General features: G+C 48.2%; 1 protein-coding gene across 3 annotated transcripts in view; it reads left to right on the plus strand.

The window, feature by feature from the left end:
* Positions 1–24,910, plus strand: part of LOC132397021 (arf-GAP with coiled-coil, ANK repeat and PH domain-containing protein 2-like) — a 159,235-nt gene that overhangs the window by 74,415 nt on the left and 59,910 nt on the right. For all 3 annotated transcript variants that reach the window (XM_059975246.1, XM_059975247.1, XM_059975248.1), the window contains exons 6-8: positions 1,969–2,152; positions 4,060–4,104; positions 6,114–6,209. In XM_059975246.1, the coding sequence (XP_059831229.1) occupies positions 1,969–2,152; positions 4,060–4,104; positions 6,114–6,209 (325 nt within the window). The remainder of the gene's footprint in view (positions 1–1,968; positions 2,153–4,059; positions 4,105–6,113; positions 6,210–24,910) is intronic.

Consider the following 24,910-nt stretch of genomic DNA (forward strand, 5'->3'; position numbering starts at 1 on the left):
ACAGGCCATTGCAGTGACCATTAACCACCCACTTTTATACCAGTCCTCTCCTGAACCCATCTTAACAGCATCATATAATGTAAGGGATCGCGATCTTGCCATGGCCACGATTGTTTTCGGCAAGTTTTTCCACAGAAGTGGTCTGTCGTTGCCTTCTGGGCAGGGTCTTTACCAGACAGGTGACCCCAGCCATTGACAGCACTCTTCAGAGATTGTCTGCCTGGCGTCAGTGCTCACGTAACCAGGACTTGTGATCTTTACTGGCTGCTCGTACGACCATCCGCCACCTGCTCCCATGGCTTTACGTGACCCTGATCAGGGCAAAGCAAGTGCTACACCTTGCCCAGGGTGACCTGCAGACTAGTGGAGGGAAGGAGTGTCTTGCACCTCCTTTGGTAGAGAATTCCCCTTCCTGAAGTCCATGACCAATTCCTTGGTCTTGTTGATGTTGAGTGCGAGGTTGTTCTTGTGACACCACTCAAGCATTGAAATTCATCACTTGTGTCAACGACCAACGTGTGCTGGGTGGAACCCTCAAGTGTCGCCACACTTCTGGAGCCAACTCACAGATCTAACCTGCATGTCTTCGGAGTGTGGGAGGACCTGGAATAAACCCACGATGTCACGGGGAGAACCTACAAGCTCATTACCAAGAGCGAAAGCGTAATGCCAACCACTGCACACTGTGTTATCCTAGTCACAGAGCCTTGTTAAGTGAATTGGAAACTCAGCCAGCTCCATCGGGGGCACTAGCCTCGAGGACACCTTCAAAAGGTGATGCTTCAGACAGGGGGCTTCTGTCATTAAGGACCCCTCCCCATCACCAGGGACATGCCCTCTCCTCATCCAGGAGATGATACAGAAGGCTGAAGGCTATTCTGATTTTTCAGAAACTGCTTCTTCCTCCCTGCCATCAGATTTCTGAATTGGCAATTTTTCCCATGGACACTACTTCACTGAATTTTCTCATTTTTGTAACACTTATTTAATTTATTTTTATATGTACAGTATATCCCTGTGTGAAGGGTGGAGATATGTCACTACCGCTAGTCTGCAGGTCACCCTTGGGCGAGGTGTGGCACCTGCTTAGACCCCGATCAGGGTCACATGAAGCCGTGGGAGCAGGTGGTGGATGGTCGTACGAGCAGCCGGTGCAGATCACAAGTCCTGGTTGTGTATGGGAGCAGGTGGTGGACGGTCGTACGAGCAGCCGGTGCAGATCACAAGTCCTGGTTGTGTATGGGAGCAGGTGGTGGACGGTCGTACGAGCAGCCGGTGCAGATCACAAGTCCTGGTTGTGTATGGGAGCAGGTGGTGGACGGTCGTACGAGCAGCCGGTGCAGATCACAAGTCCTGGTTGTGTATGGGAGCAGGTGGTGGACGGTCGTACGAGCAGCCGGTGCAGATCACAAGTCCTGGTTGTGTATGGGAGCAGGTGGTGGACGGTCGTACGAGCAGCCGGTGCAGATCACAAGTCCTGGTTGTGTATGGGAGCAGGTGGTGGACGGTCGTACGAGCAGCCGGTGCAGATCACAAGTCCTGGTTGTGTATGGGAGCAGGTGGTGGACGGTCGTATGAGCAGCCGGTGCAGATCACAAGTCCTGGTTATGTAACCACCGACACCAGGCAGACAATCTCTGAAGAGTATTGTTAATAGCCGGGGTCACCCATTTTGTAAAGACACTGCCCAGAAGAAGGCAATGGCAAACCACTTCTGTAGAAAAATTTGCCAAGAACAATCATGGTCACGAGGCCATGATCACCCATGTCATACAACACGGCAGGTAACAAACGAGCTAATGAATGAACAGTACTTGTTATGGTGATTTATAGTTTTATTTATTGTTATGTATTACAATGTTCTGCTGCTGCAAAACAATAAATTTCACAACAGATGCCAGTGATATTAAACCTGAGGCTGATTTTCCTGTTTATGAGTAAAGGTTTTCCCCTTTCTCCCTGTCGCAGGGACGTGAGGAAGTTTAAGGACACGAAGAAGCATTTTGATAAAAGCAGTGAGGACCTGGAGAACGCGTTGAACAGGAACGCACAGGCAACTCCCAAGAAGCAGCACGAGGTGGATGAAGTCACCAGCGCCCTCCTGGCTACTCGCAGGGCATTCCGCCACGTGTCACTGGATTACGTGCTCCAGGTATGAGCTTACCCCACCCCCCCATATAGTCCTTGACCCACTTAGCTCCTCAAGCCTATTCTTTTACCATGATTACCATAAGACACAGGAGCAGAATTAGACCATCAAGTCTGATTTATTTTCCCTTTCAACCCACTCTCCTGCCTTCTCTCTGTAACCTTTGACACCTTTATGATCAAGACCCTGTCAACCTCCACTTTAAATATACCCAATGAGTTGGCCTCCACAGCCATCTGTGGCAATGAATTCCACAGATTCACCACCCTCGGGCTAAAGAAATTCCTCCCCATCTCTGTTCTAAAGGGACATCCTATTCTGTTACTGTGCCATCTGGCCGTAGACTCCCCCACTATTGGAAACGTCCTCTCCACAAAAACTCTATCTGAGCTTTTCAATATTCGGTAGGTTTCAATGAGATCCCCCTCATTTGCCATAGCTGATTAGGATCCACAATCCTTTCCTTACAATTGATGTGTCCCCACAAGAATCCAGCTGACTCATTCCCCGCCCCTCGCCCCACGCCCCCCACCTGCAGAGCAGGAGGTTATTCCTGCTGCCATTCCCAACACTGGCCAGAGAAAATAGTTCCTCTTTCTTTCCACCCAGTCACTTTCTTTAGTCATCTGAAATTGGTCGGGAATATTACAAAGAGCTGCTGACAAAGTTCTGAGAAAGGATTGCTGGCATTGGAAAGGTGACAGAGGAACTTTATAAGAATGTCACAGGAATTGAGGGTTGAGGTATGAGGAGCATTTGATGGCTCTGGGCCTGTATTCTCTGGAGTGCAGAAGAATGAGGAGGGGATCGCATAGAATATTGAAAGCCCCGGATAGAGTAGAGGTGGAGGGGATGTTTCCTACGGTGGGGTGTCTAGGACCCGAGGGCACCTCCTCAGAACAGAGGGGTGAGGAGGGATTGCTTCAGCCCGAGGGTGGTGAATCTATGGAATTCATTGCCACAGACGGCTGTGGAGGCCATGTCATTGAGTGTATTTAAAGCGGAGTGTGATAGATCCCTGATTAGTCAGGGAGTCAAAGGTAATGTGGAGAAGACAGAAGACTGGAGTTGAGAGGGATAATAGATCAGCCATGATGAAATGGTGGAACAGACTCAGTGGGCTGAATGGCCTAACTCTGCTCCTATGCCCTAAAGTGTTATTGTCTAAAGGACAATTAGCTGCCTATTCACTTACTCCTGGCTGTAGGAACAGGGACAAAATGTCACTCCATGGAAGAAATACAAAGATTTGGCATGGTAGTGAAGAAGTAACTTTATTTTTTAAAACACCCATACTGTCCCAGAGAGTACGTGGAAACTTTGCTCTTTGTCTAACCCATGTCCTGGTAGTATAGGGAGAACTTTATTCTGATTGAGCCATTCTGTCACTCCGACAAAGAGGGAGTTTTAACCTGTACCTGGGCCCAAGTTGAGCTTTGCCCATCGATACATGTTTCTGAATTCTTTGACCTGGAGCGGTAGCGTAGCGCTTTACAGCAACAGCAACAGGGGTTCAACTCCCACTACTGTCAGTAAGGAGTCTGTTCATTCTCCCCATGGCAGTGAGGGGTTGCTGTGGGTGATCCACTTTACAAAGACGTATGGGTTAGATAGGGTTAATAAACCAGGGGCATGCTCTGTTGCACGCTGACACTAGCGGGCTGCCCCCAGCACGTCCTCCGACTGCCTTGGCCATTGACACAAACGACATTTCTCAAAGATTCAAAGTACATTTATTACTAAAGTATGTAAGTGTACAATCTTGAAATTCATCTTCCCCACAGACAGTCACAAAACAAAGAGAAACATCAAATCCCATCCTCCCAAAACACACACACACAAAAGGCATGAAAAAATGTTTATATGGAAAATAAACCTAATGTTTCTTATTTAATTTTTACTTGTTTTAGATAAATGTCATTCAAGCAAAGAAGAAGAATGAGATACTACATTTTGTGAGTAAACTTTTGACATTCCCCCTTCTCCCTCTCAATGTGTCCCTGAGCTTTGGGTTAATATGTCAGTGCCTGGTTGAGCTTTGTAATCCTTGGCCCTGTACACAGCACAGGCTGCTCCAAGGTGCACCCCTCTCCTGTAGAAGAACAGACAACCTCGGACTAGGTGTGCCTGCAAATTAGTGGCTGGCCAATCCCACCCTTGTTCATTACACACGTCCCAAAAGGGGCCAGCAAATAGTTTTGGGTGAGTGAGTCCTCTGGGTGGTCAGAGGCCGATGTCTGTGTGTCTGTGAGTCCAGTGGAGACTGGAGAGGACGGGCGGGAGGAAATTAACTTGTTCTGTGTTGTCCTGCTGAACTTTGTGGACACGCTGTGCTGGCGTCAGAATGTGTGGCAACGTTGCAGGCTGCCCCCAGCTCATCTGTAGTTTGCGCTGGTTGTTAACCCAAACTGTATGTCTCCATGTACATGTGATCAACAATTCTGAATCTGGGAATTCTTTCTGAACTGCATTCTAGTCAGGAGACTCAGAGTAAGTCCAACCGATTTCCCAGTAGTCCATCCTTACATAAAAAACTTCTGTTTACATAATACCCTTAACAAGACAACAACGTTCCGACACACTTCACCTTCAGGCTGTCAAAATAGTTAACTGGGACTCGTTTAAGGATGACATTAGGGCAGGTTACCAATACTAGATTTATAAATGGCTGCTTAAAAGTTCAAAGTACTTTCATTAAAATTTGTATACTATATACAAACTTGAGTTGGCGCGTGGCCAAGTGGTTAAGACGCTCGTCTTGTTACCTGAAGGTCACTAGTTCGAGCCTCGGCTGAGGCTGCATGTGTCCTTGAACAAGGCACTTAACCACACATTGCTCTGCGACGACACCGGTGCCAAGCTGTATGGGTCCTAATGCCCTTCCCTTGGACAACATCAATGGCATGGAGAGGGGAGACTTGCAGCATGGGCAACTGCCAGTCTTCCATACAACCAGGCTTGTGCCCTGGAAACTTTCCAAGGTGCAAATTCATGGTATATCGAGACTAACGGAGGCCTACACACTATATACAACCTTGAGATCTGTCTCCTTACAGGCTGCCACCAACAAAAATCTAATAGAACCCATAAAAAGGACTGTCAAACACCCAACGTGCAAAGAACAGAAAACAAATCATTCAAGCAATAAACACACGTGAATAGCGTTCTGAACTGAAGTCCACAGGGAGAGCCTGTCCTCAGACCCAAAGTTGAGCGCAGAGCTGAGCCCTGAGCTGAACCTCTGGCTCCAACACCCTGACTCTTTCAATCTGACCCAAGTCTTCCTCCAAACACCTGGTTCAGTGGCTTTGATTCACTCTGGGGCCTACACCCTGCCTTAAAGGATCAGGTAGATTTCCAAAAGGAATTCCGGAGTTTCATGGATTGGGAATGATGAAGAGGGCAGAATTAGAGGGGCACAGAAATTCTGGAATGTTTTGATGTTGGACAAAGTGAGTGAGAGGGAGAGTAAACAAAATGATGTCTTGGTCAGTACCGAATTACTTGTGTAGTCTGACTCAGTGATGAATTGGGCAACACTGGCCATACCCATTGCACCTTATGTGCTTTTGGTATCTTTAGATTTCATTATAACATTATATTTTTGGATGTCTGGTCTCTTACTTCTTCTCACCTTCCTATCTCTTCGCCCTGTTCCCTTCCTCCTTCCCTTTCTCCCATGGTCCACCCTCCTCTTCTGTCAATCAGATTCCTTCCTCTCCAGCCCTTGACCTTTCCCACACACCCGGCCTCACCGATTACCTTCCAGCTATCCTCCTTCCTCTCCCCCCCACCTTTTTACTTTGGAGTCTTCCCCCTTCCTTCTCGGTCCTGATAAAAGGTCTCGGCCCAGAACATCGACTGTTTATTCATTTCTATAGATGCTGCCTGACCCGCTGAGTTTCTCCAGCATTTCTGTGTGTAGTTTTTGCATAGTTAATGCCTCTGTTCTGATTTCTTTCAGATGATTTCCTTCATGGATGCCCAGTCCAGTTTATTCACTCAGGGCTATGAGACACTCAAGCAACTCGATGCCTACAAGAAGAAACTCGCCGAGCAGGTAAGTGCGGAACAAATCCTCTTTGGCGTCTCATCACGTGGGCGGCCAGAGTGTGTCTCCCACTGTACCCACTGGTGTGGGAAACAACTCTGTGGATAGACAAGTGAGTGTAGTGATGCACCATCAATAACTCACACTGAGACGTAGGCGAGGTATCGGCTTTTATTGACTGGAAGAAGGAACCAGGAGTGAGTGTCTATCATACAAGGTCCTGGAGACTGAGGCCGATCTTCAGGCCGCAGGTCTCCTTTATACAGGGGCCTGTGGGAGGAGCCACAGGAGCAGTCAGCAGGGGCGTGTCCAGACAGGCACATAGTTCACCACATTCACCCCCCCTTCGTTTGAAAAAGTCCTCATGTAGCGAAGGTTCTTACAAGTCAAGCCGATCAGGCGGTCGAATCTGTCGCTGCGATCTACGTAGCACCGGCTGTGACCGCATAGGTGCCGGCAACATTGGCGATTGCACAGGGGACGGGGGTTGCGCGTGTTCTTGCCCACTAGGCGCCGGTGATCCCTCATGCATGTGCGAGGCGCCTGGTATAAACGCGTACGAAACGCCCGGTATACAAGTGTCGTGAGGAGTCTGTGTAGGGCCTGGTGAGTACGGTGTCACCTCAGGTGCAGGGTTCATAGTTACCGGAGAGTCTTCAGGGTAGTGGTCTGCTGCACCTGCGGGTGCCAGGTCGCGGATGGAGACCGTGTCCTCCCGCCCATCAGGTAAGACCACGTAAGCATACTGGGGGTTCGCATGGAGAAGGTGAACCCTCTCCACCAGCGGGGAGTATTTATTGCTCCTCACATGTTTCCGGAGCAGCACTGGCCCCGGGGACGTCAGCCAAACTGGTAGGGTGGTCCCAGTGACAGACTTCCTGGGAAAAGAGAATAGGCGTTCATGAGGGGTGGCATTGGTGGACGTACATAACAGAGAGCGGATAGAGTGCAGTGCCTCAGGGAGGACCTCCTGCCATCGAGAGACCGGCAACCCTTTGGACTTAAGGGCTAAAAGTGTGGCCTTCCACACTGTGGCATTCTCCCGCTCTACCTGGCCATTACCCCGGGGATTATAACTCGTGGTCCGACTGGTAGCAATGCCCCTAGCTAGCAAGTACTGGCGCAGCTCCTCACTCATAAAGGAGGACCCTCTATCACTGTGGATATAGCAGGGATACCCGAACAGAGTGAAGAGCTGGCGCAGGGCTTTTATGACGGACGTGGCAGTGGTGTCGGGGCAGGGGATGGCAAAGGGGAACCGTGAGAACTCGTCAATAACACTGAGAAAATAGACATTGCGGTCAGTGGAGGGAAGGGGGCCCTTAAAGTCAACACTCAGGCGTTCAAAAGGGCGGGTGGCCTTGACAAGTTGTGCCGTGTCAGGACAGTAGAAGTGCGGTTTGCACTCGGCACAAATTTGGCAGTCCCTGGTCATCGTCCTGATGTCCTCCAGGGAGTACGGCAGGTTCCGAGCTTTCACAAAATGGTAAAATCGGGTGACCCCCGGATGGCAAAGTTGTGCATGAAGGGCGTACAGCTGGTCGAGCTGTGTGCTAGCACATGTTCCCCGGGATAGGGCATCAGGGGGCTCATTGAGTCTGCCAGGCCGGTACAGGATATCATAGGTGTAGGTGGAGAGTTCTATCCTCCACCGCAAAATCTTATCATTTTTGATCTTGCCCCGCTGTTGGTTGCTGAACAGGAACGCAACCGAGCGCTGGTCGGTCAGCACAGTGAATCTTTTGCCAGCAAGATAGTGCCTCCAGTGCCTAACAGCCTCCACTATGGCCTGGGCTTCTTTCTCCACCGCGGAGTGCCGAATTTCAGAGCCTTGGAGGGTGCGAGAAAAGAATGCTACTGGTCTGCCTTCCTGATTAAGGGTAGCAGCCAGAGCGAAATCGGAGGCATCACACTCCACTTGGAAGGGAGCGGTCTCGTCCACTGCATGCATCGTAGCTTTGGCAATGTCCGCTTTAATGCAGTTGAAGGCCGCGCAGGCCTCAGCAGAGAGGGGAAACGAGGTAGACTTGACCAGGGGGCGAGCCTTGTCTGCGTAATGGGGGACCCATTGGGCGTAATAGGAAAAAAACCCCAGGCACCGTCTGAGGGCCTTGAGAGTGGTGGGAAGAGGGAGCTCTAACAGGGGGCGCATACGTTCGGGATCAGGCCCAATAACCCCGTTTTCCACGACATACCCAAGTATAGCAAGGCGGGTGGTACCAAAAACACACTTGTCCCTGTTATAAGTAAGGTTCAGAGCTGCGGCCACTTGGAGAAACCGTTGGAGGTTGGCGTCGTGATCTGGCCTGTCATGACCACAGATGGTGATGTTATCCAGATAGGGAAATGTGGCCTGCAGTTGGTACTGGTCCACCATCCGGTCCATTTCCCTCTGGAAGACAGAGACACCATTCGTGACACCGAAAGGGACGCGCAGGAAGTGATAGAGCCGGCCGCCCGCCTCGAAGGTGGTGTAGGGGCGGTCCTCTGGGCAGATGGGGAGCTGGTGATAAGCGGATTTCAGATCTATTGTCGAGTACACCTTATACTGAGCAATCTGGTTGACCATATCCGCGATGCGGGGTAGGGGGTATGCGTCAAGCTGCGTAAACCTATTGATGGTTTGACTATAGTCCACCACCATCCTATTTTTCTGCCCAGTCCGAACAACAACCACCTGGGCCCTCCAAGGGCTTGTGCTCGGCTCAATGATCCCCTCCCTGAGCAGCCGCTGCACCTCCGACTGAATGAAGGCCCGGTCCCCCGCGCTGTACCTCCTGCTTTTGGTTGCCACAGGTTTACAGTCGGGGGTCAGGTTGGCGAACAGCGGTGGGGGAGGGATCTTGAGAGTGGAGAGGCTGCAAGTGTCGGTAGCGCAGCTGTTGGCCTGGTTCTGGATGGGATGTGTGTGTCCGTGTGTGTGTGGTCAGTAGCGGGGTATGTGAAGAAGTCCCACAAAACTGAGGATTCTTGACAGTGAGTGGTGGGAGGGGCCCGTCGTATACCATAGTCACACTTTCGAGATGGCTCTGGAAGTCCAGCCCCAATAGCACAGGTGCACACAGATTAGGCATGACCAGCAGTTCAAAGTCCCGATATACTGTGCCTTGCACCACCAAAGTCGCTACACAACCCGCCCGGATGTCTGCGGACTGCGACCCAGAGGCCAAATGGAACCTCCGACTGACCGGCCGCGTTGCAAGTCCGCAGCGTTGCACTGTGTCCGGGTGAATAAAACTCCCAGTGCTGCCCGTGTCAAACAGGCATCCAGTCCAATGCCCCTCCACCTGGATGTCCATCATGGATCTTGCAAGCTGGTGTGGGGCGCTTTGGTCGAGAGTCACAGTGGCCAGAGTTGGATCGCCGTCGGGGTACCCGGTCAGCATCGGAGGGTCGGGGGCGGGGCGTGCTGACGTCGACAAAGATGGCCGCTCACATCCGGGGTACCCGGTCAGCATCCGAGGATTGGGGGCGGGGCGTGCTGACGTCGACAAAGATGGCCGCCCACATCCGGGGTACCCGGTCAGCATCCGAGGATCGGGGGCGGGGCGTGCTGACGTCGACAAAGATGGCCGCCCACATCCCGGCATGCAAGATGGCGGCCCCCACGTTTCACCCGCAGCGCTGCACTCCGCTCGAGGTTGAGACTTACAGACCTTGGCGAAGTGGCCCCGCTTTCCGCAGCTGGAGCAGGTCGCTTCTCGCGCTGGACAGCGTTGTCGAGGATGTTTCTTTTGGCCACAGAAATAACAAAGCACGAGTTTCTTACGGGCCACAGCCGTGGTCTGGGTCGGGGAGCTCGTGGAATCGCGACTGGCGGCGGCGTTGGCGAATTCGCTCCCGGGAGCCGGCGGTGGCGGGGTCTGAGGCGTCCACGAAACCGGCGGGGAATCGCGTGACTGGACAGCGTCGGCGTTATGCCGCGCAGCTTCTAGAGCGTTGGCCTTCTCTATCGCCGAGCTTAAGGTAAGATCCGAGTTCTCCAGCAGCCGCTGGCGCATGTACACTGACATCAGTCCCGTCACAAAGGCGTCTCGCACCAGCAGCTCCGCATGCTGTTCTGCCGTGAGCGTCTTGCAGTCACAAGCTCGGACGAGTGTCTGTAGTGCTCGGAGAAACTCAGCGCACGATTCGCCAGGCCGCTGTTGCCGGGTAGCTAAGCGATGTCTTGCGTAGACGGTGTTCACCGGCCGCAGGTACTGTCGTTTGAGGGCGTCCAGTGCCCCTTCGTAGGTCGGCAGGTCCCGGATAAAGGAGTAAACTTTGGAGGAGACCCTCGAGAGTAGGATTCTGTGCATAACGGCGGGTTCAGTCGCACGAAGCTCCGCCAAGTACGATTGGAAGCATGCAAGCCAGTGTTCAAAAGCGAGAGCTGCGTCAGGGTCTTGAGGGTCCAAATCCAACCGGTCCGGACGCAAAACGGGTTCCATGTTTTAAAACTTCCAGTCAATAAAATTGATGCACCATCAATAACTCACACTGAGACGTAGGCGAGATATCGGCTTTTATTGACTGGAAGAAGGAACCAGGAGTGAGTGTCTATCATACAAGGTCCTGGAGACTGAGGCCAATCTTCAGGCCACAGGTCTCCTTTATACAGGGGCCTGTGGGAGGAGCCACAGGAGCAGTCAGCAGGGGCGTGTCCCGACAGGCACATAGTTCACCACATGTAGTTAACCCCTTGTTCAAGAGACTTATGGTTGAGGGGTAGTTGTTCTTGAATCTTAACCTTTTCCACTCTGTACGGGGGAATCTCAAAAGCATACTCGCAAAATGTACCATCTCAAGTTTCTTCTTTTGCCTGAATGATATTTATTAAAACAAAAAAATTAAAGATTAAGTTACTTTGTCTCACACTGTATAAATTGAAACATACAATGAAATGGGTCCATTTTATTATTCCTCCTCTACTTAGATCACAGGAACAGAATTAGGCCATTCAGCCCATCGAGTCTGCTCTGCCACCTCATCCAGCTGATCCATTTCCCTCTCAACCCCATTCTCCAGCCATCTCCCCGTAACCTTTCACACTCTGACTAATCAGGAATCTATCGACCTCTGCCTTAAATATACCCAATGACCTGACCTCCACAGCCACCTCCGGCAATGTATTAAACAGATTCAACACCCTCTGGCTAAAGAAATTCCTCCTTATCTCTGTCCTAAATGGACGTCCCTCTATTCCGAGGCTGTGCCCTCTGGTTCTAGACTGCCCCACCATAGGAAACACCCTCTCCACATACATTCTATCTGGGCCTTTCACCACTTGAAAGCTCTCATTGTGATCCTTCTAAACTGCAGCAAGTACAGGTCCACGGCCAGCAAATGCTTCTCATATTCACTCACAGAATCTTTCTCGTGAACCTCTTCTGAACCCACGCCAGTGCTGACACTTCCTTTCTCAGACAGGAGGCTCAAATCTGCTCACGATACTCCTCTGAACCCTCTCCAGTGCTGACACTTCCTTTCTCAGACAGGAGGCTCAAATCTGCTCACGATACTCCTCTGAACCCTCTCCAGTGCTGACACTTCCTTTCTCAGACAGGAGGCTCAAATCTGCTCACGATACTCTGTGAACCCTCTCTAGTGCTGACACTTCCTTTCTCAGACAGGAGGCTCAAATCTGCTCACGATACTCCGTGAGCCCTCACCAGCGCCTTATAAAACCTCATCATCACATTCCTGTTTTTGTATTTTTTGTTAACATTGTATTGCCTTCTTCACCACTGGCTCGATCTGCAAATTAATCTTTAAGGGATCTTGCACAGGATTCCCAAGTCCATTTGCACCTCGGATTTTTGAATTTTCTCTCCATTTAGAAAATAGTCTACTCTTTTATTTCTTCTACCAAAATGCACGAACATACACTTCCCAACACTGTATTGCATCTGCCACTTCTTTGCCTATTCTCTCAATCTGTCAAAGTCCTTCTTCAGCCTCCCTGCCCCTCCACCTATCTCTGTATTGTCCGCAAACCTGACCACAAATTGTTCAGTTCGGTCATCCAAATCATTGACACACAATGTAAAATAAATCAGTCTCAACACTGACTCCTGCAGACCGCCGCTAGTCACTGACAGACAGCGAGAAAAGGCTCCCTTTATTCCCGCCCTTTGCTTCCTGCCCATCAGCCAAAGCACTACCATGTTAGTATCTCTCCTGTAATACCATGGGCTCTTATCTTGTTGAGCAGCTTCGTGTGGCACCTTGTCAAAGACCTTCTGAAAATCCAAGTACACACCATCAACCGATTCTCCTTTGTTCATCCTGCCTGTTATTTCTTCAAAGAATTTCAACAGATCTGTCTGGCAAGATTTTCCCTTGAGGAAACTATGCTGACTTTGGCCTATTTTATCATGAGCCTCCAAATCACCTGAAACTACATCCTTAGCATTTGACTCCAACATCTTCCCAACCACTGAGGTCAGGGTAACTGGCCTATAATTTCCTTTCTTCTGCCTCTCTCCCTTCTTGAAGAGTGAAGTGACATTTGCAGTTTTCCTGTCCTCTGGAACCATTCCAGAATCCAGTGATTCATTAAAGATCATTACTACACAATCTCTTTAGCCACCTCTTTCAGAACCCTAGGGGTGTAGTTCATCTGGTCCAAGTGACTTATCTACCTTCAGTCCTTTCAGCTTCACAAGCACCTAGTAATAGCAACTGAATTCACTTCTGCCCCCAACACTTTCAATCTTCCAGCATACTGCCCGTCTTCCACAGTGAAGACTATTCAGTTTGTCAGCCATTTCCTCGTCCCCTCTCCAGCATCATTTTCCAGCAATACAATATCTACTCTCACCTCTCTTTTACTCTTCTCAGCCCTTCCCTTCTCTCCCTTCTCAGCCATGGTTGAATCAACCTGCCTTTAGAATACTTCTTCTTCTTTGGGATCTATCTATCCCGCACCTGCACACAAGGCTATTGGTCCCCCTCGGGTTCAGGTGTAACCTGTCCCTTTTGTACAGGTCGTACCTTCCCTAGAAGAGATCCCAATGATCCAGAAATCTAAATGACTGGCTCTTGCACCGTCACCCTATTCTTACCCTCAGTGGCAGAGGGAGAAGCCCAGACATTACTACCTAGAGGTCCTGCTTTTCAGCTTTCTACCCAGCTCCCTAAATTATTTCTTCAAGACCTCCTCCCTTTTCCTATCTATGTCTTTGCTGTCAATATATACTAAGACTCCCTCTTTAGAAGTCATGGGCCCGATCCGAGATGCCCCTGACCCTGGCACCTGGGAGGCAATGTACCATCCGGGTGTCTCTTTCACGTCCACAGAATCTCACATCTACCTTTCAAACCAAGGAATCCCCATCACCACCGCAGTCCTCTTCCCTCCCCCCCCCCACTCTTCTGAGCCACAGCACCAGACTCAGTGCCAGAGTATTTATTCAAAACAGTGCCAAGTTTACCTAAAAACAAGACACCAATTGATTGAAGGTGCTAACAAGATTACAGGTGTATTAAACAGCACACAATAGACAAAGATAAGTGATCCCACGATCAATGAATCAATTCAAAGTTCTGCAGTCCTAGCGCTTCACGTTACGAGTTGGACTGGACACTGGAACAGCTGAGGGATCGAGGACTGAGTGTTCTCTTCTTGTGCTATGACCCTGTGTTTCTGTGACACGGTGGAGTTACCCTTGGGATTGTGGTACCTCGGTTACCAGCGTGAGGGGTTTGCTTCTTACTTCGGTATCTGGGTGGACAGATGTTCCCTCAGGTTGTCTCTCCGTCAGGACACTCAACCTGCTCGTTGAGTGGTGGATCGGGGAGTAGTTGGCGTGGGATAGTGTGCAAGATCAGGTCACCAGTTTGGTTCTGTTTGTCACTACATTGTGAGAATCGGCCCTCTGTTTCGGAAGAGATGCTGGAGGCCGATGGTCTGTACGCCGTGGGGAATAGGCCCAACGTGCAGGGTGACCCCTTTTCTCAGAGGGACGGGACACGGATATGGTTCCCAGTGCTGCGGGCTGGGTGAGTTGGGAATGCTTCCCTCCGGAAGAAAACCCTCGTGGATTTGTAGTGACCAAGTAGGGACTGTATGGGACAGAGAAGCTCAAAGGGGAATGGAGATACAGATCTGAGAATGAGAGACACGGCTGGATAAAGGTGAGAGAGACAGTGACAAACAAACCTGACCCCCTCACCCCCTTTCTCCTCCCTCTCTTCCCTTCTCCCTTTCTCCTTCTCCTCTCCTTTCCACCCATTCTCCCCTCTCGCTTTACCCCCTCCTTCCCCATCTCCTTTCCTCTTCCCATCTCTTCCTCTTTTCCCCTCCCCTTCCTTTTTTTCTCCCCTCTCTCCTTTCCCCACTTCCATTCTCCCCTCTCACCTTCTCTCCTTCCCATCTCTTTTCTCCTTCCTCTCACTTCCTCTTCTTTCCCTCCCCCTCTCTCCCTTTTTTGCCTTACCTTCTCTCTTATCTCTCCCTTCTTCTTCCCCTTCCCCATTGTCCTCCCCCTCACCCAATCAACCTCTCTTCGCCCCATTACACCTCTCTCACACCACAAGCAGATGGAACATAGAACAGTACAGGCCCTTCGGCCCACATTGTTGTGCCGACCTCTGAACCTACTCTAATCAACCTACCCTTTTATTCCCATGTAGCCTCTCTATTTTCTTTCATCCGTGTGACTAAGGGTTTCTAAGCCTCTACCACTCCTGACAGGGTATTCTATGCACCCACCACTCCCTATGTAACAAACCTGCCTCTGACATACTTTCCTCCAATTATCTTAAAGTTATGCCCCCTGGTATTAGTCATTTCCACCCTGGGAAAAAGTCTCTGGCTGTCTACTCGATCTCTGCCTCTTATCGTCTTCTACATTTCTATTGTGTCAAGCTGCCTCCCGTCCCCTGACCCTCTTCCCCCTTCCCTGTGGATTTATGTCACACTGTGAAGCTCGTTCTCCGGTTATCAGCCTGAGCACTGTCCAGAAAGAGAAACCGGCAGGAAGCCAGGCACCAATCTACAATACAGCACCGGCTCTTTGACACAACAGGATACTCTGGTTTCAGGGACTCTGGACTTCTTGGAGCAGGGCAAAGAGCAGGGTTGAGTATCGGGAACGGGTTCCAAATTAACCCGTCAATGACAAAGAGCAGGATTGAATCTTCATGCCTGCGAATCTGGAATAGCCAACTCCAGAACGGAATCGGGGTCAGTGTGAGTTCACTGTCGTTCTGTGTGTGAAATGCTTGCATATTCCCTAACAGTCTGGCTGGCAGTTCAAGCCCCAGCCCAGGGAGATGAACAGAAAGATTCAGGGTGGTGTTCTTGGTGTCAGTACTAAGCAATTTGCCCGTAATGCCGTTGTGTACACCCGTATTTGTGCCCATGGGAATAGGAGGGGTGCCGCGGTAGTGTAGCGGTAAGCTTGACACTAATACGGCTCAACGTGTTGGAGTTTGCAGTTCAATTCCAACGCTCTCTGTAAAAACTTTGTACGTCCTTCCCGTGAGAGTGTGGGTTTCCTCCGGGTGCTCCAGTTTCCTCCCACACTCCAAAGACGTACTGGTTAATAAGTTAATTGGTCACTGTAGATTGTCCTGTGACAATTTACTCGAGTTAGGTGGGTTGCTGGGCAGCGTGGGTCGTTGGGATAGACGTCCCTGTGCTGCGCTCGATCTTTAAATAATAAATAGATAGATCAGCACATACATAAGTAGGTAAAAAGATAGATACAAAACTCTATTTATCTTATCCTGAAGGAAGTTGTTGTTGCAAGGTTGCTCAGTCAGAAATATAAACCTTAAAATACAAAATGTGAGCATTGAGGTACGGAAAAATACAAAATGTGCATTAAAAGGTAATAGTGCAAAATACAGATGTACAATGAAACCATATTCTTATATATGTAAGGAGGAGGAGTTGTAGAGTCTTATAGCCAGAGGGAGAAAAGATCTCCTGTGGCGTTCAGCGGTGCATCTCGGTGGAATGGGTCTGTTACTGAAGGTTTGACCAGTATGTCATGGAGGCGGTGAGAGTTAATGTCCATGATGCATAGATGGAAAGATGAATGAATAAATGGGTAGGTAGATAGATAGAAATCAGCTATAGACCATAGGCCTTTGACAAGTTCCACATGGCAGGTTGATCTGGAAAGTTCGGTCACATGGGATTCAGTGGGAGCTAGCGAGGCAGATTCAGAATTGACTCAGTGATAGGAAGCAGAGGGTGATTATTGAAGGTTGATTCTCTGACGGGAGGCCTGTGATTAGTGGGTGCCCCAGGGTTCAGTGTCGGGACCTCTGTTAGTCATTATTTATGTAAATGATTTGGATCTGAGTGTCCATGGCACAATTAATAAGTTTGCTGAAGATACTAAGTTTAAGGGTCCTGAAGTAGGTCACAATGAATCACTAAATGATCTTGATCAGTTAGAGAGCTGGGCTGAGGAATGGCAAATGAATTTCAACTGAGAGAAGTGCGGGATGATGCATTCTGGGCAATCAAACCAGATAGGACCTATACAGAGATGGCAGGGCACTGAGAAGTATTGTGGACTTGGGAGTACGAGTGTAGAGTTCACTGAAACTGCTGGCACAAATAGGCAGAGTGGTGAAGAGGGTGTTTAACATCAGTTAGGGCATTGAGCTTAGTAGTAGGAACATTACGTTACAGTTATACAGATTGTTCCTTAGATAACATGTGGGCTATTGTGTACAGTTTGGTCACTCTGTGATAGGGAAAGATGTTGTCAAGCCGGGGAGGGTACAGGAAGAGGTTTGCAAGGACGCTGCCTACCGGGTCTCAGCTAGAGGGAGAGTTGGCCATACTGGACCTTTATTCTCTAAGTGCTGGAGAATGAGTGGAGACTCGCAGAACTTCATAAAATCATCAGAGATATGGATAAGGTCACTGTTTTTCCCCAGGGTTGGGGAGTCCAAAACTAGAGGGCACAAATGCAAGAAGGGAGAAATTGAAAAGAGACCTGAGAGGTAACTTCTGCACACAGAGGGTGTTGAGTATCTGAAAAAAGCTGCCGGAGGAAGTGGTTGAGGTGAGTACAATTACAGGTTCAGGATCAGATTTATTTATCACATTCAAAGTAAATTTATTATCAAAGTACATATATATCACCAAACACACCCTGAGATTCATTTTATTGTGGTCATACTCAATAAATCCATAATAGAATCAATGAAAGACCGCACCAACTTGGGTGTTCAACCAGTCTGTAAAAGACTGTGCAAGAACAAAAAGAAAGAAATAATAACAATAAAGAAATAACCAATAAATATCAAGAACACAAGATGAAAAGTCCTCGAAAGAATGTTGTGGGAACACTTCGATGATGGGGCAAATGGATTTAAGTTATCCATTTTGGTTTAGGAGCCTGATGGTTGAGGAGTAGTAATTGTTCCTGAACCTTGTGGTGTGAGTTCTGGGGCTTCCTTGTGGCAACAGTGAGAAGAGAACCTGGCCTAGGTGGTGGGGGTCCCGATGATGGATGCTGCTTTCCTCCATGTAGATGTGTTCAATGGTGGGGAGGGCTTTGCCTGTGAAGAAGTAGGCCAGATCCACTGTTATGTGTAGGATTCTCCATTAATGTACATTGAAACATACAGTGAAATTCATCGCTTGAATAGGTGGGGTGGAGGAGTGGAGCTTGGAGGGTTATGGGCCAAACTCAGACAAGTGGAGCTAGCCAGGAGGATGCAGTGGCCAGTCTAGACCAGAAATAATACATGCTGTAGGACTCTATAAATAATTATTGAACCCGTCTCCAAGAGGGCCACAAACCTGCATGCCTCAATCACCCGGAGGGCCGTGTTGGCTGGAGTCAGGTCTTTGTGCTTTGGCTCTTGGTAGGGTCACCCAGGCCAAACAGGTCAAAGGGTAGAGGTCAGACTAAGAGTGGTCCACTGGACCTCCAGGTTCGGGGGTTCAGCTCAGGGCTAATAACTCTGACTGGCAAAACAATATTGAAAACAGCAATGAAGGATTCTTCTACATCTGAGTGAGACAGTACGGACAGACAGAGATGGAGGGTCTTTATTGCTGCCCTAAACACCAGCAGCGTAATAGGCAGTTAAAAAAGAGCAGTGTCAGGATACTTCTCCAAAGGTCCAGTCTACCCTCCCAAGTGAACACAGGAGATCCTTCTGACCTTCCCTAAAACAAAGGGCAGTGCTGTAGCTAACTGAATCCTTCTGCCAACATTACAACAACAAAATCAAGAGTTTCTGCAGACGTTGGAAATCCGAGCAACACACACATACAAAATACTGGGCGAGCTCAGCAGTCAGGCAGCTTCTGTGGAGGCTAACGAGCAGTCGTGTTTAGGGCCGAGACTCTTCATCAGGACTTGAAAGGAAGTGAGAGAGAAGCCAGAATAAGACTGTGGTTGGAGGGGAAGAAGCTCAAGCTGGCAGGTGGTAGATGAGATTGGGTGGGGGGAGGGGGGAAAACCCAATTACACCTCATGCCCAATTAACCCAACACTGCCCAATTGCACCTCATGTCCAATTAACCCAACACTGCCCAATTGCACCTCGTCCAATTAACCCAACACTGCCCAATTACACCTCACGCCCAATTAACCAAACACTGCCCAATTACACCTCACGCCCAATTAACCAAACACTGCCCAATTACACCACATGTCCAATTAACTGAACACTGCCCAATTACACCACATGTCCAATTAACTGAACACTGCCCAATTACACCACATGTCCAATTAACTGAACACTGCCCAATTACACCTCACGCCCAATTAACCAAACACTGCCCAATTACACCTCACGCCCAATTAACCAAACACTGCCCAATTACACCACATGTCCAATTAACTGAACACTGCCCAATTACACCACATGTCCAATTAACTGAACACTGCCCAATTACACCTCATGCCCAATTAACCAAACACTGCCCAATTACACCTCACGCCCAATTAACCAAACACTGCCCAATTACACTTCATGTCCAATTAACTGAACACTGCCCAATTACACCTCATGCCCAATTAACCAAACACTGCCCAATTACACTTCATGTCCAATTAACCCAATTCTGCCCAATTCCACCTCAGTCCAATTAACCCAACACTGCCCAATTACACCACAGGTCCAATTAACCCAACACTGCCCAATTACACCACAGGTCCAATTAACCCAACACTGCCCAATTACACCACAGGTCCAATTAACCCAACACTGCCCAATTACACCACAGGTCCAATTAACCCAACACTGCCCAATTACACCACAGGTCCAATTAACCCAACACTGCTCAATTACACCTCATGTCCAATTAACCCAACACTGCTCAATTACACCTCATGTCCAATTAACCCAACACTGCTCAATTACACCTCATGTCCAATTAACCCAACACTGCCCAATTACACCACAGGTCCAATTAACCCAACACTGCCCAATTACACCACAGGTCCAATTAACCCAACACTGCTCAATTACACCTCATGTCCAATTAACCCAACACTGCCCAATTACACCTCACGCCCAATTAACCCAACACTGCCCAATTACACCTCATGTCCAATTAGGATCCTCTTTCTGTGGGAGGAATCCAGAGCACCCAATGGAAACTCACACAATCATAGGGAGAATGTACAAACACCTTATGGGAATTGAATGTGGGTTGGTGGTGAGGTGGAACACTGTGCTAGCCGTGATGCTACCGATCGTTACTAACACTAACTAACACATCCTGTTCACTGTCTGTAGACATGACAAATAAACTTGAACCTTGGATCTTGGAGTCTGATTTCCCAGACTGAGGTAACAAGTCTGGCCAATAACCATTGTGGAAAACAGTGTTGTTGGTTGCAACTTAGCAGACAAGACGGCCACCTTTAACGAGTCATTAATTAAGCAGGGATCTGGTCCTATTGACAGTCATCCCTGAAAGTGCCACACCTGCCCCTACACCTCCTCCCTCACTACCATTCAGGGCCCCAAGTGTCCTTCCAGGTGAGGGGACGCTTCACCTGTGTCATCTACTGTACCTGGTGCGGCCTCCTGTATATCAGTGGGACCAGACATAGATTGGGAGACCGCTTCACTGGGCACTTACCCTCAATCCACCAGAAAAAGCAGGAACTCCCTGTGGCCACCTACTTCAATTTTACTTCCCATTTCCTTTTTGACATGTTGGTCCATGGCCTCCTCTACTGTCATGATGAGGCCACCCTCAGGTTGGAGGAACATCACCTCATATTCTAAACACAAAGTACACTGCAGATGCTGTGGTCAAATCAAGACGTACAAAAAAGCTGGATGAACTCAGCAGGTCAGGCAGCATCCGTTGACTGCTTCTTTCAACGGATGCTGCCCGACCTGCTGAGTTCATCCAGCTTTTTTGTACCTCATATTCTGTCTGGGCAGCCTCCAACCTGATGGCATGACCATCGATATCTTCCGGTAACTGCTTTCCCCACCCTCCCTTCACCATTCTCCATTCCCTGGTCCCATTTTCCTCTCTCACTTTATCTACTTACCTGCCCATCACCTCCCTCTGGTGCTCCTCCTACTCATTCCCTTTCTTCCGTGGCCTTCTGTCCTTTCTGATCAGATTTCCCCCTTCCCCAGCCCTTTATCTCTTTCACCAACGAGCTTCCCAGCTCTTTACTTCATCCCCTTCCACCTCCCGGTTTCAACTATCTGCCTCCCCTCCCCCACCTTCTTCTCATCTCCCTTTTCCAGTCCAGATGAACGCTCTTGGGTCGAAATGTTGGCTGCGTACTCTTTACCATAGATGCTGCCTGGCCTGCTGAGCTCCTCCAGCATTTTGTGTGGATTACTGGTGACAGTCAGTTGCTCTTTTCAATTACTTCCTTCAATTCTCCTCCTGCTTATTGCAACCTCCCAGTAAGTTACCTCTTCCTGTTTTGATGTCAGGAGGCAGCTGTGACCTTGATCTGTGATGTCATTCTCTGACTATGCGATCCCTAAAACACAGCTTGTAGATTCAAGGTAGATAGCACTGCCCGTATTGTTGCTGTGCACATGAGTGTTTGTATGTATACAAAGAAGTATAAGGAGTGAACATCAAAAATCTGCAGACCTGGAAACCTGAAATAGAAACAGGAAATGCTGGAAATACTTGGGAGGTCAGGCAGTATTTGTAGACATATAAGATTTCTGTTTCATGTACACTGCAAATACTCAAATATGTATTGGGAATGTGTGTGAACTTCTTTAACGTCAGTGTATATGGTGTACATTTAAGTCTGTTTTTGTATCTGCAAGTCTGCATGTGCATATAGTTGTGGCTGTGTGATATTACATAATTATCAAGTGAAAGACTACTGACACTGAGAATTTGATGTCCAAACAGGAAATTCGAGCAATGTTCAGCAGAGCAGATGGATTCCACAATCAATGGACTCCTTTTCAAGGAGCTTGTGTTCTCAATAATATTTTATTTGTTTATTAAGATTAACTGCTTTGTATTTGCACAAATCATCCTTTTTTGCATGTTGCTTGTTTGTCAGTCTTTGTATGTAGTTCTTCATTGATTTTCTTCTCTTGTACTAGTTAGGGGTAGCACAGTAGCGCAGTGGTTAGCATGACGTTTTACAATGCAGGTGACCCGGGTTCAATCCCCGCCGTTACCTGTAAGGAGTTTGTACAGTCTCCCATGGCTACATGGGTTTCCTCTGGGTGCTCTGGTTTCCTCCCACAGTCCAAAGATGGTTAATTGGTCATTGTAAATTGTCCCATGATTAGGCTAGGGTTAAATTGGAGGATTGCTGATTTTGAAAGAGTCATTGCTCTTCAACCACCAGGCTCCTGAACCAGTGTGGATAACGTCACTCAGCTCAACCCTGAACTGATTCCACATCCGACAGACTCACTGTCTCGGACTCTACAACTCACGTACTCACTATTATTTATTTTACCTATTTATTTTTTTGCATTTACACAGTTTGCACACTGGTTACTTGTGTGTAGTTGTTCATTGATTCTGTTGCATTTCTTGTTCTGCTATGAACGCCTGCAAGAACTGTGGATGCGAGAGCATCTGTGTGGGGTTGCAAGTGTTGGGAGAGAGTGGATGGGTGGTAAGTCAATGCATGGGAGTGTAGTAATATCCTGAAGACGTCAATGTGCCAGAACTCTGAATCTAATCAATGTGAGGCAATTTGCCAAAGATTTGTGTAAGGCAGGATTGGTTGCATGGGTTTTAGCAGGAAGTGGTGAAAAAAATTCTGTGTTCGTGTGCCTCTCGCCACAGGCTGGCATGGGATTGTTGAAGCCAACCACAATTGGCCTTGGAGGAGAAAAATCTGTTGCTCCTTTCGAAGACTGACGTCACTCAATGGGCAGGCCATTAATCAATCCTAAATCTGGAGCCTATGATTGATAATCCCAAACACAAATACAAATCTGATCCTTTATTTTTATAGTGAGATAGAGCACGGAATAGGCCTTCAAGCTGCACTGCCCAGCACTCCCCAATTTCATCCGAGCCTAATCACGGGAAAACTTACCAATTGACCTAGGAACTGGAATGTCTCTGGACGGTGGGAGGAAACCCAAGGGGGAAAACTCCTTACAGGCAGCGGTGGGAATCCTGTTTGGAATTACTTGCTGAGAAGGTGGTCCGGTTGTATAGGGGAGATGAAGGAAACCAGGTCTGTACTCCCTTGCGTTCAGAAGAATGAGAAGTAAGGGGTAACATGGCAGTATAGCGATTAGCACTTTGATTTATCGAGCCAGTGATCACCAGTCAAGGTTCGGTTCCGACCACTGCCTGCAAGAGACTTGTACCTCGGTATCTCCGTAACTGCTTGGGTTTCCACCCAGTGCTCTGGTTTCCTCCCACATTCCAACGACATACAAGTTAGCGTTAGTGAGATGTGGGCATGCTCTGTTGGTGCCAGAAAGGTGGCAACACTTCCGGGCTGTCCCCAGCACATACTCAGACAGTGTTGGTTGTTGATGTAGATGGTGCATTGCACTGAATGTTTCTATATTTTGATAGGCAAGTTACAAATAAAGTTAATCTTAGGAGAGGAAACCTACCATCCTTACCCAGTCCTGTGCATCGGTGACTCCATAGTTCTGAACTGCTGCTGGAATCGTCCAGCAAGTGTCTCGGTTCAAGACCCAATAGGATGAGCAGCAACATTAACATTAACTGGAACATTAAAAGAATTAGGGAAAGACGATCCTGCCTCCTTCACGGGCACCAGCCTCCCTACCATCCAGGACATTTTCAAAAGCCAGTGTTCATCGTTAAGGACCTCCACCTCCCACGACCCTCCTCTCATCACCACCATCAGGGAGAGGATACAGGGCCTGAAGGCACACGCTGAACGTTTCAGGAACAGCTTCACCCCTCTGCCATCAGATTTCCAAATGGTCTGTGAACCTACAAGCACCAGCTCACTGTTTTGCTCTCTTACTGCACTACTTTTTTATACTTCACATTGTAACTTATAGCGATAGTTTTATATGTTGCACACTACTACTGCCACAAAACAAAAAGAAACGATATACACTCAGTGACCTCTTTATCAGTTACCTCCTGTCCTCAGGCCCAGAGCTGCCACTGACTGGACGTTTTCTTTTTGTGTCTCACTCCATTCTCTCTAAACTCTAGAGACTGTTGTGTATGAAAATCCCAGGAGATCAGCAGTTTCTGAGATACTCAAACCACCCTGACTGGCACCAACAAGCATTCCACGGTCAAAGCCACTTTCCTTCCCCATTCTGATGGTTGGTCTGAATTTCTTTCTCTTGTAAAGTTTAATGGCGTTTGGCAGACCAGCATGAGGTGAATTAGCGCCACCTACTGAGTTGAAGTGCGGAGCAAAGAGACAGGAAGTACACCTACTAAATCTTTCCCTCTTGAAATGAACTCAAACCATATCAAAAAATCCAATGCTTTTCAGAAAGTCAAATATACAATAATATAATATAATAAGATGGCAGTTATATCCTAACAAACTTTCAATATCAAACCATGTCTGTTCCAAAGATCTCAATTTAGATGTTTCCTTTGTCCCTCACAGGAACAGCATTCAAACAACATATGCTGCACCGCTTCTTGACATGTGCACACCCTACAAATACCCGTATCATGCATATTAATTCTGAACAAGGAGTTATTCAACCTAGAAAGTCCATGCGTGCTATAATTTCTTCCGTACTTTCATACCCATCTCCCAGTTGAGTTACCACCATCCTCTGAATTTTATATAAATTACCTCCTTTCTTGTCCTTATCCCAACTTTGTTGCCACCGTGATTGAATAGAGTTTTTAATTATGGTTTTCATCTCTCCCCTTATGCAAAGGCTCCACTATATTTCCATCCTTAACTTTAAGTAATTGCTTGAGAAGAATATCTGCCATCGCATCTCCTTCAACCCAAACACGGACAGGAACCCATATGAAATGTATACACAGGCCTGGACCCTGCAGCCTCAATAGATGTTGTCCAATCTCAAGAAGAACTAAACCCTCTTAACTGTGTTGGAATTATTTTTGTGAACTGAGCTGTTGCCACGTGATTGGCCGATTAGATATTTGCATTAATGATCAGGTATACAGGTGTGCCAAATAAGGTGTCTGTGATAATAAACCTGATTCTGATTCTGTTCAGATCAGATTAAGAAGACCATCTTATTTCTCAATAAAATCAGATTAAGAAATGAAAAGGACTTAGGTGAGAACAAGGATCTGTCTGCTATGGTAGCTCTGTCACTGGTACAAGACTTTG

Source organism: Hypanus sabinus, chromosome 7 (genome assembly GCF_030144855.1).
Source record: "Hypanus sabinus isolate sHypSab1 chromosome 7, sHypSab1.hap1, whole genome shotgun sequence".
Taxonomy (NCBI): domain Eukaryota; kingdom Metazoa; phylum Chordata; class Chondrichthyes; order Myliobatiformes; family Dasyatidae; genus Hypanus; species Hypanus sabinus.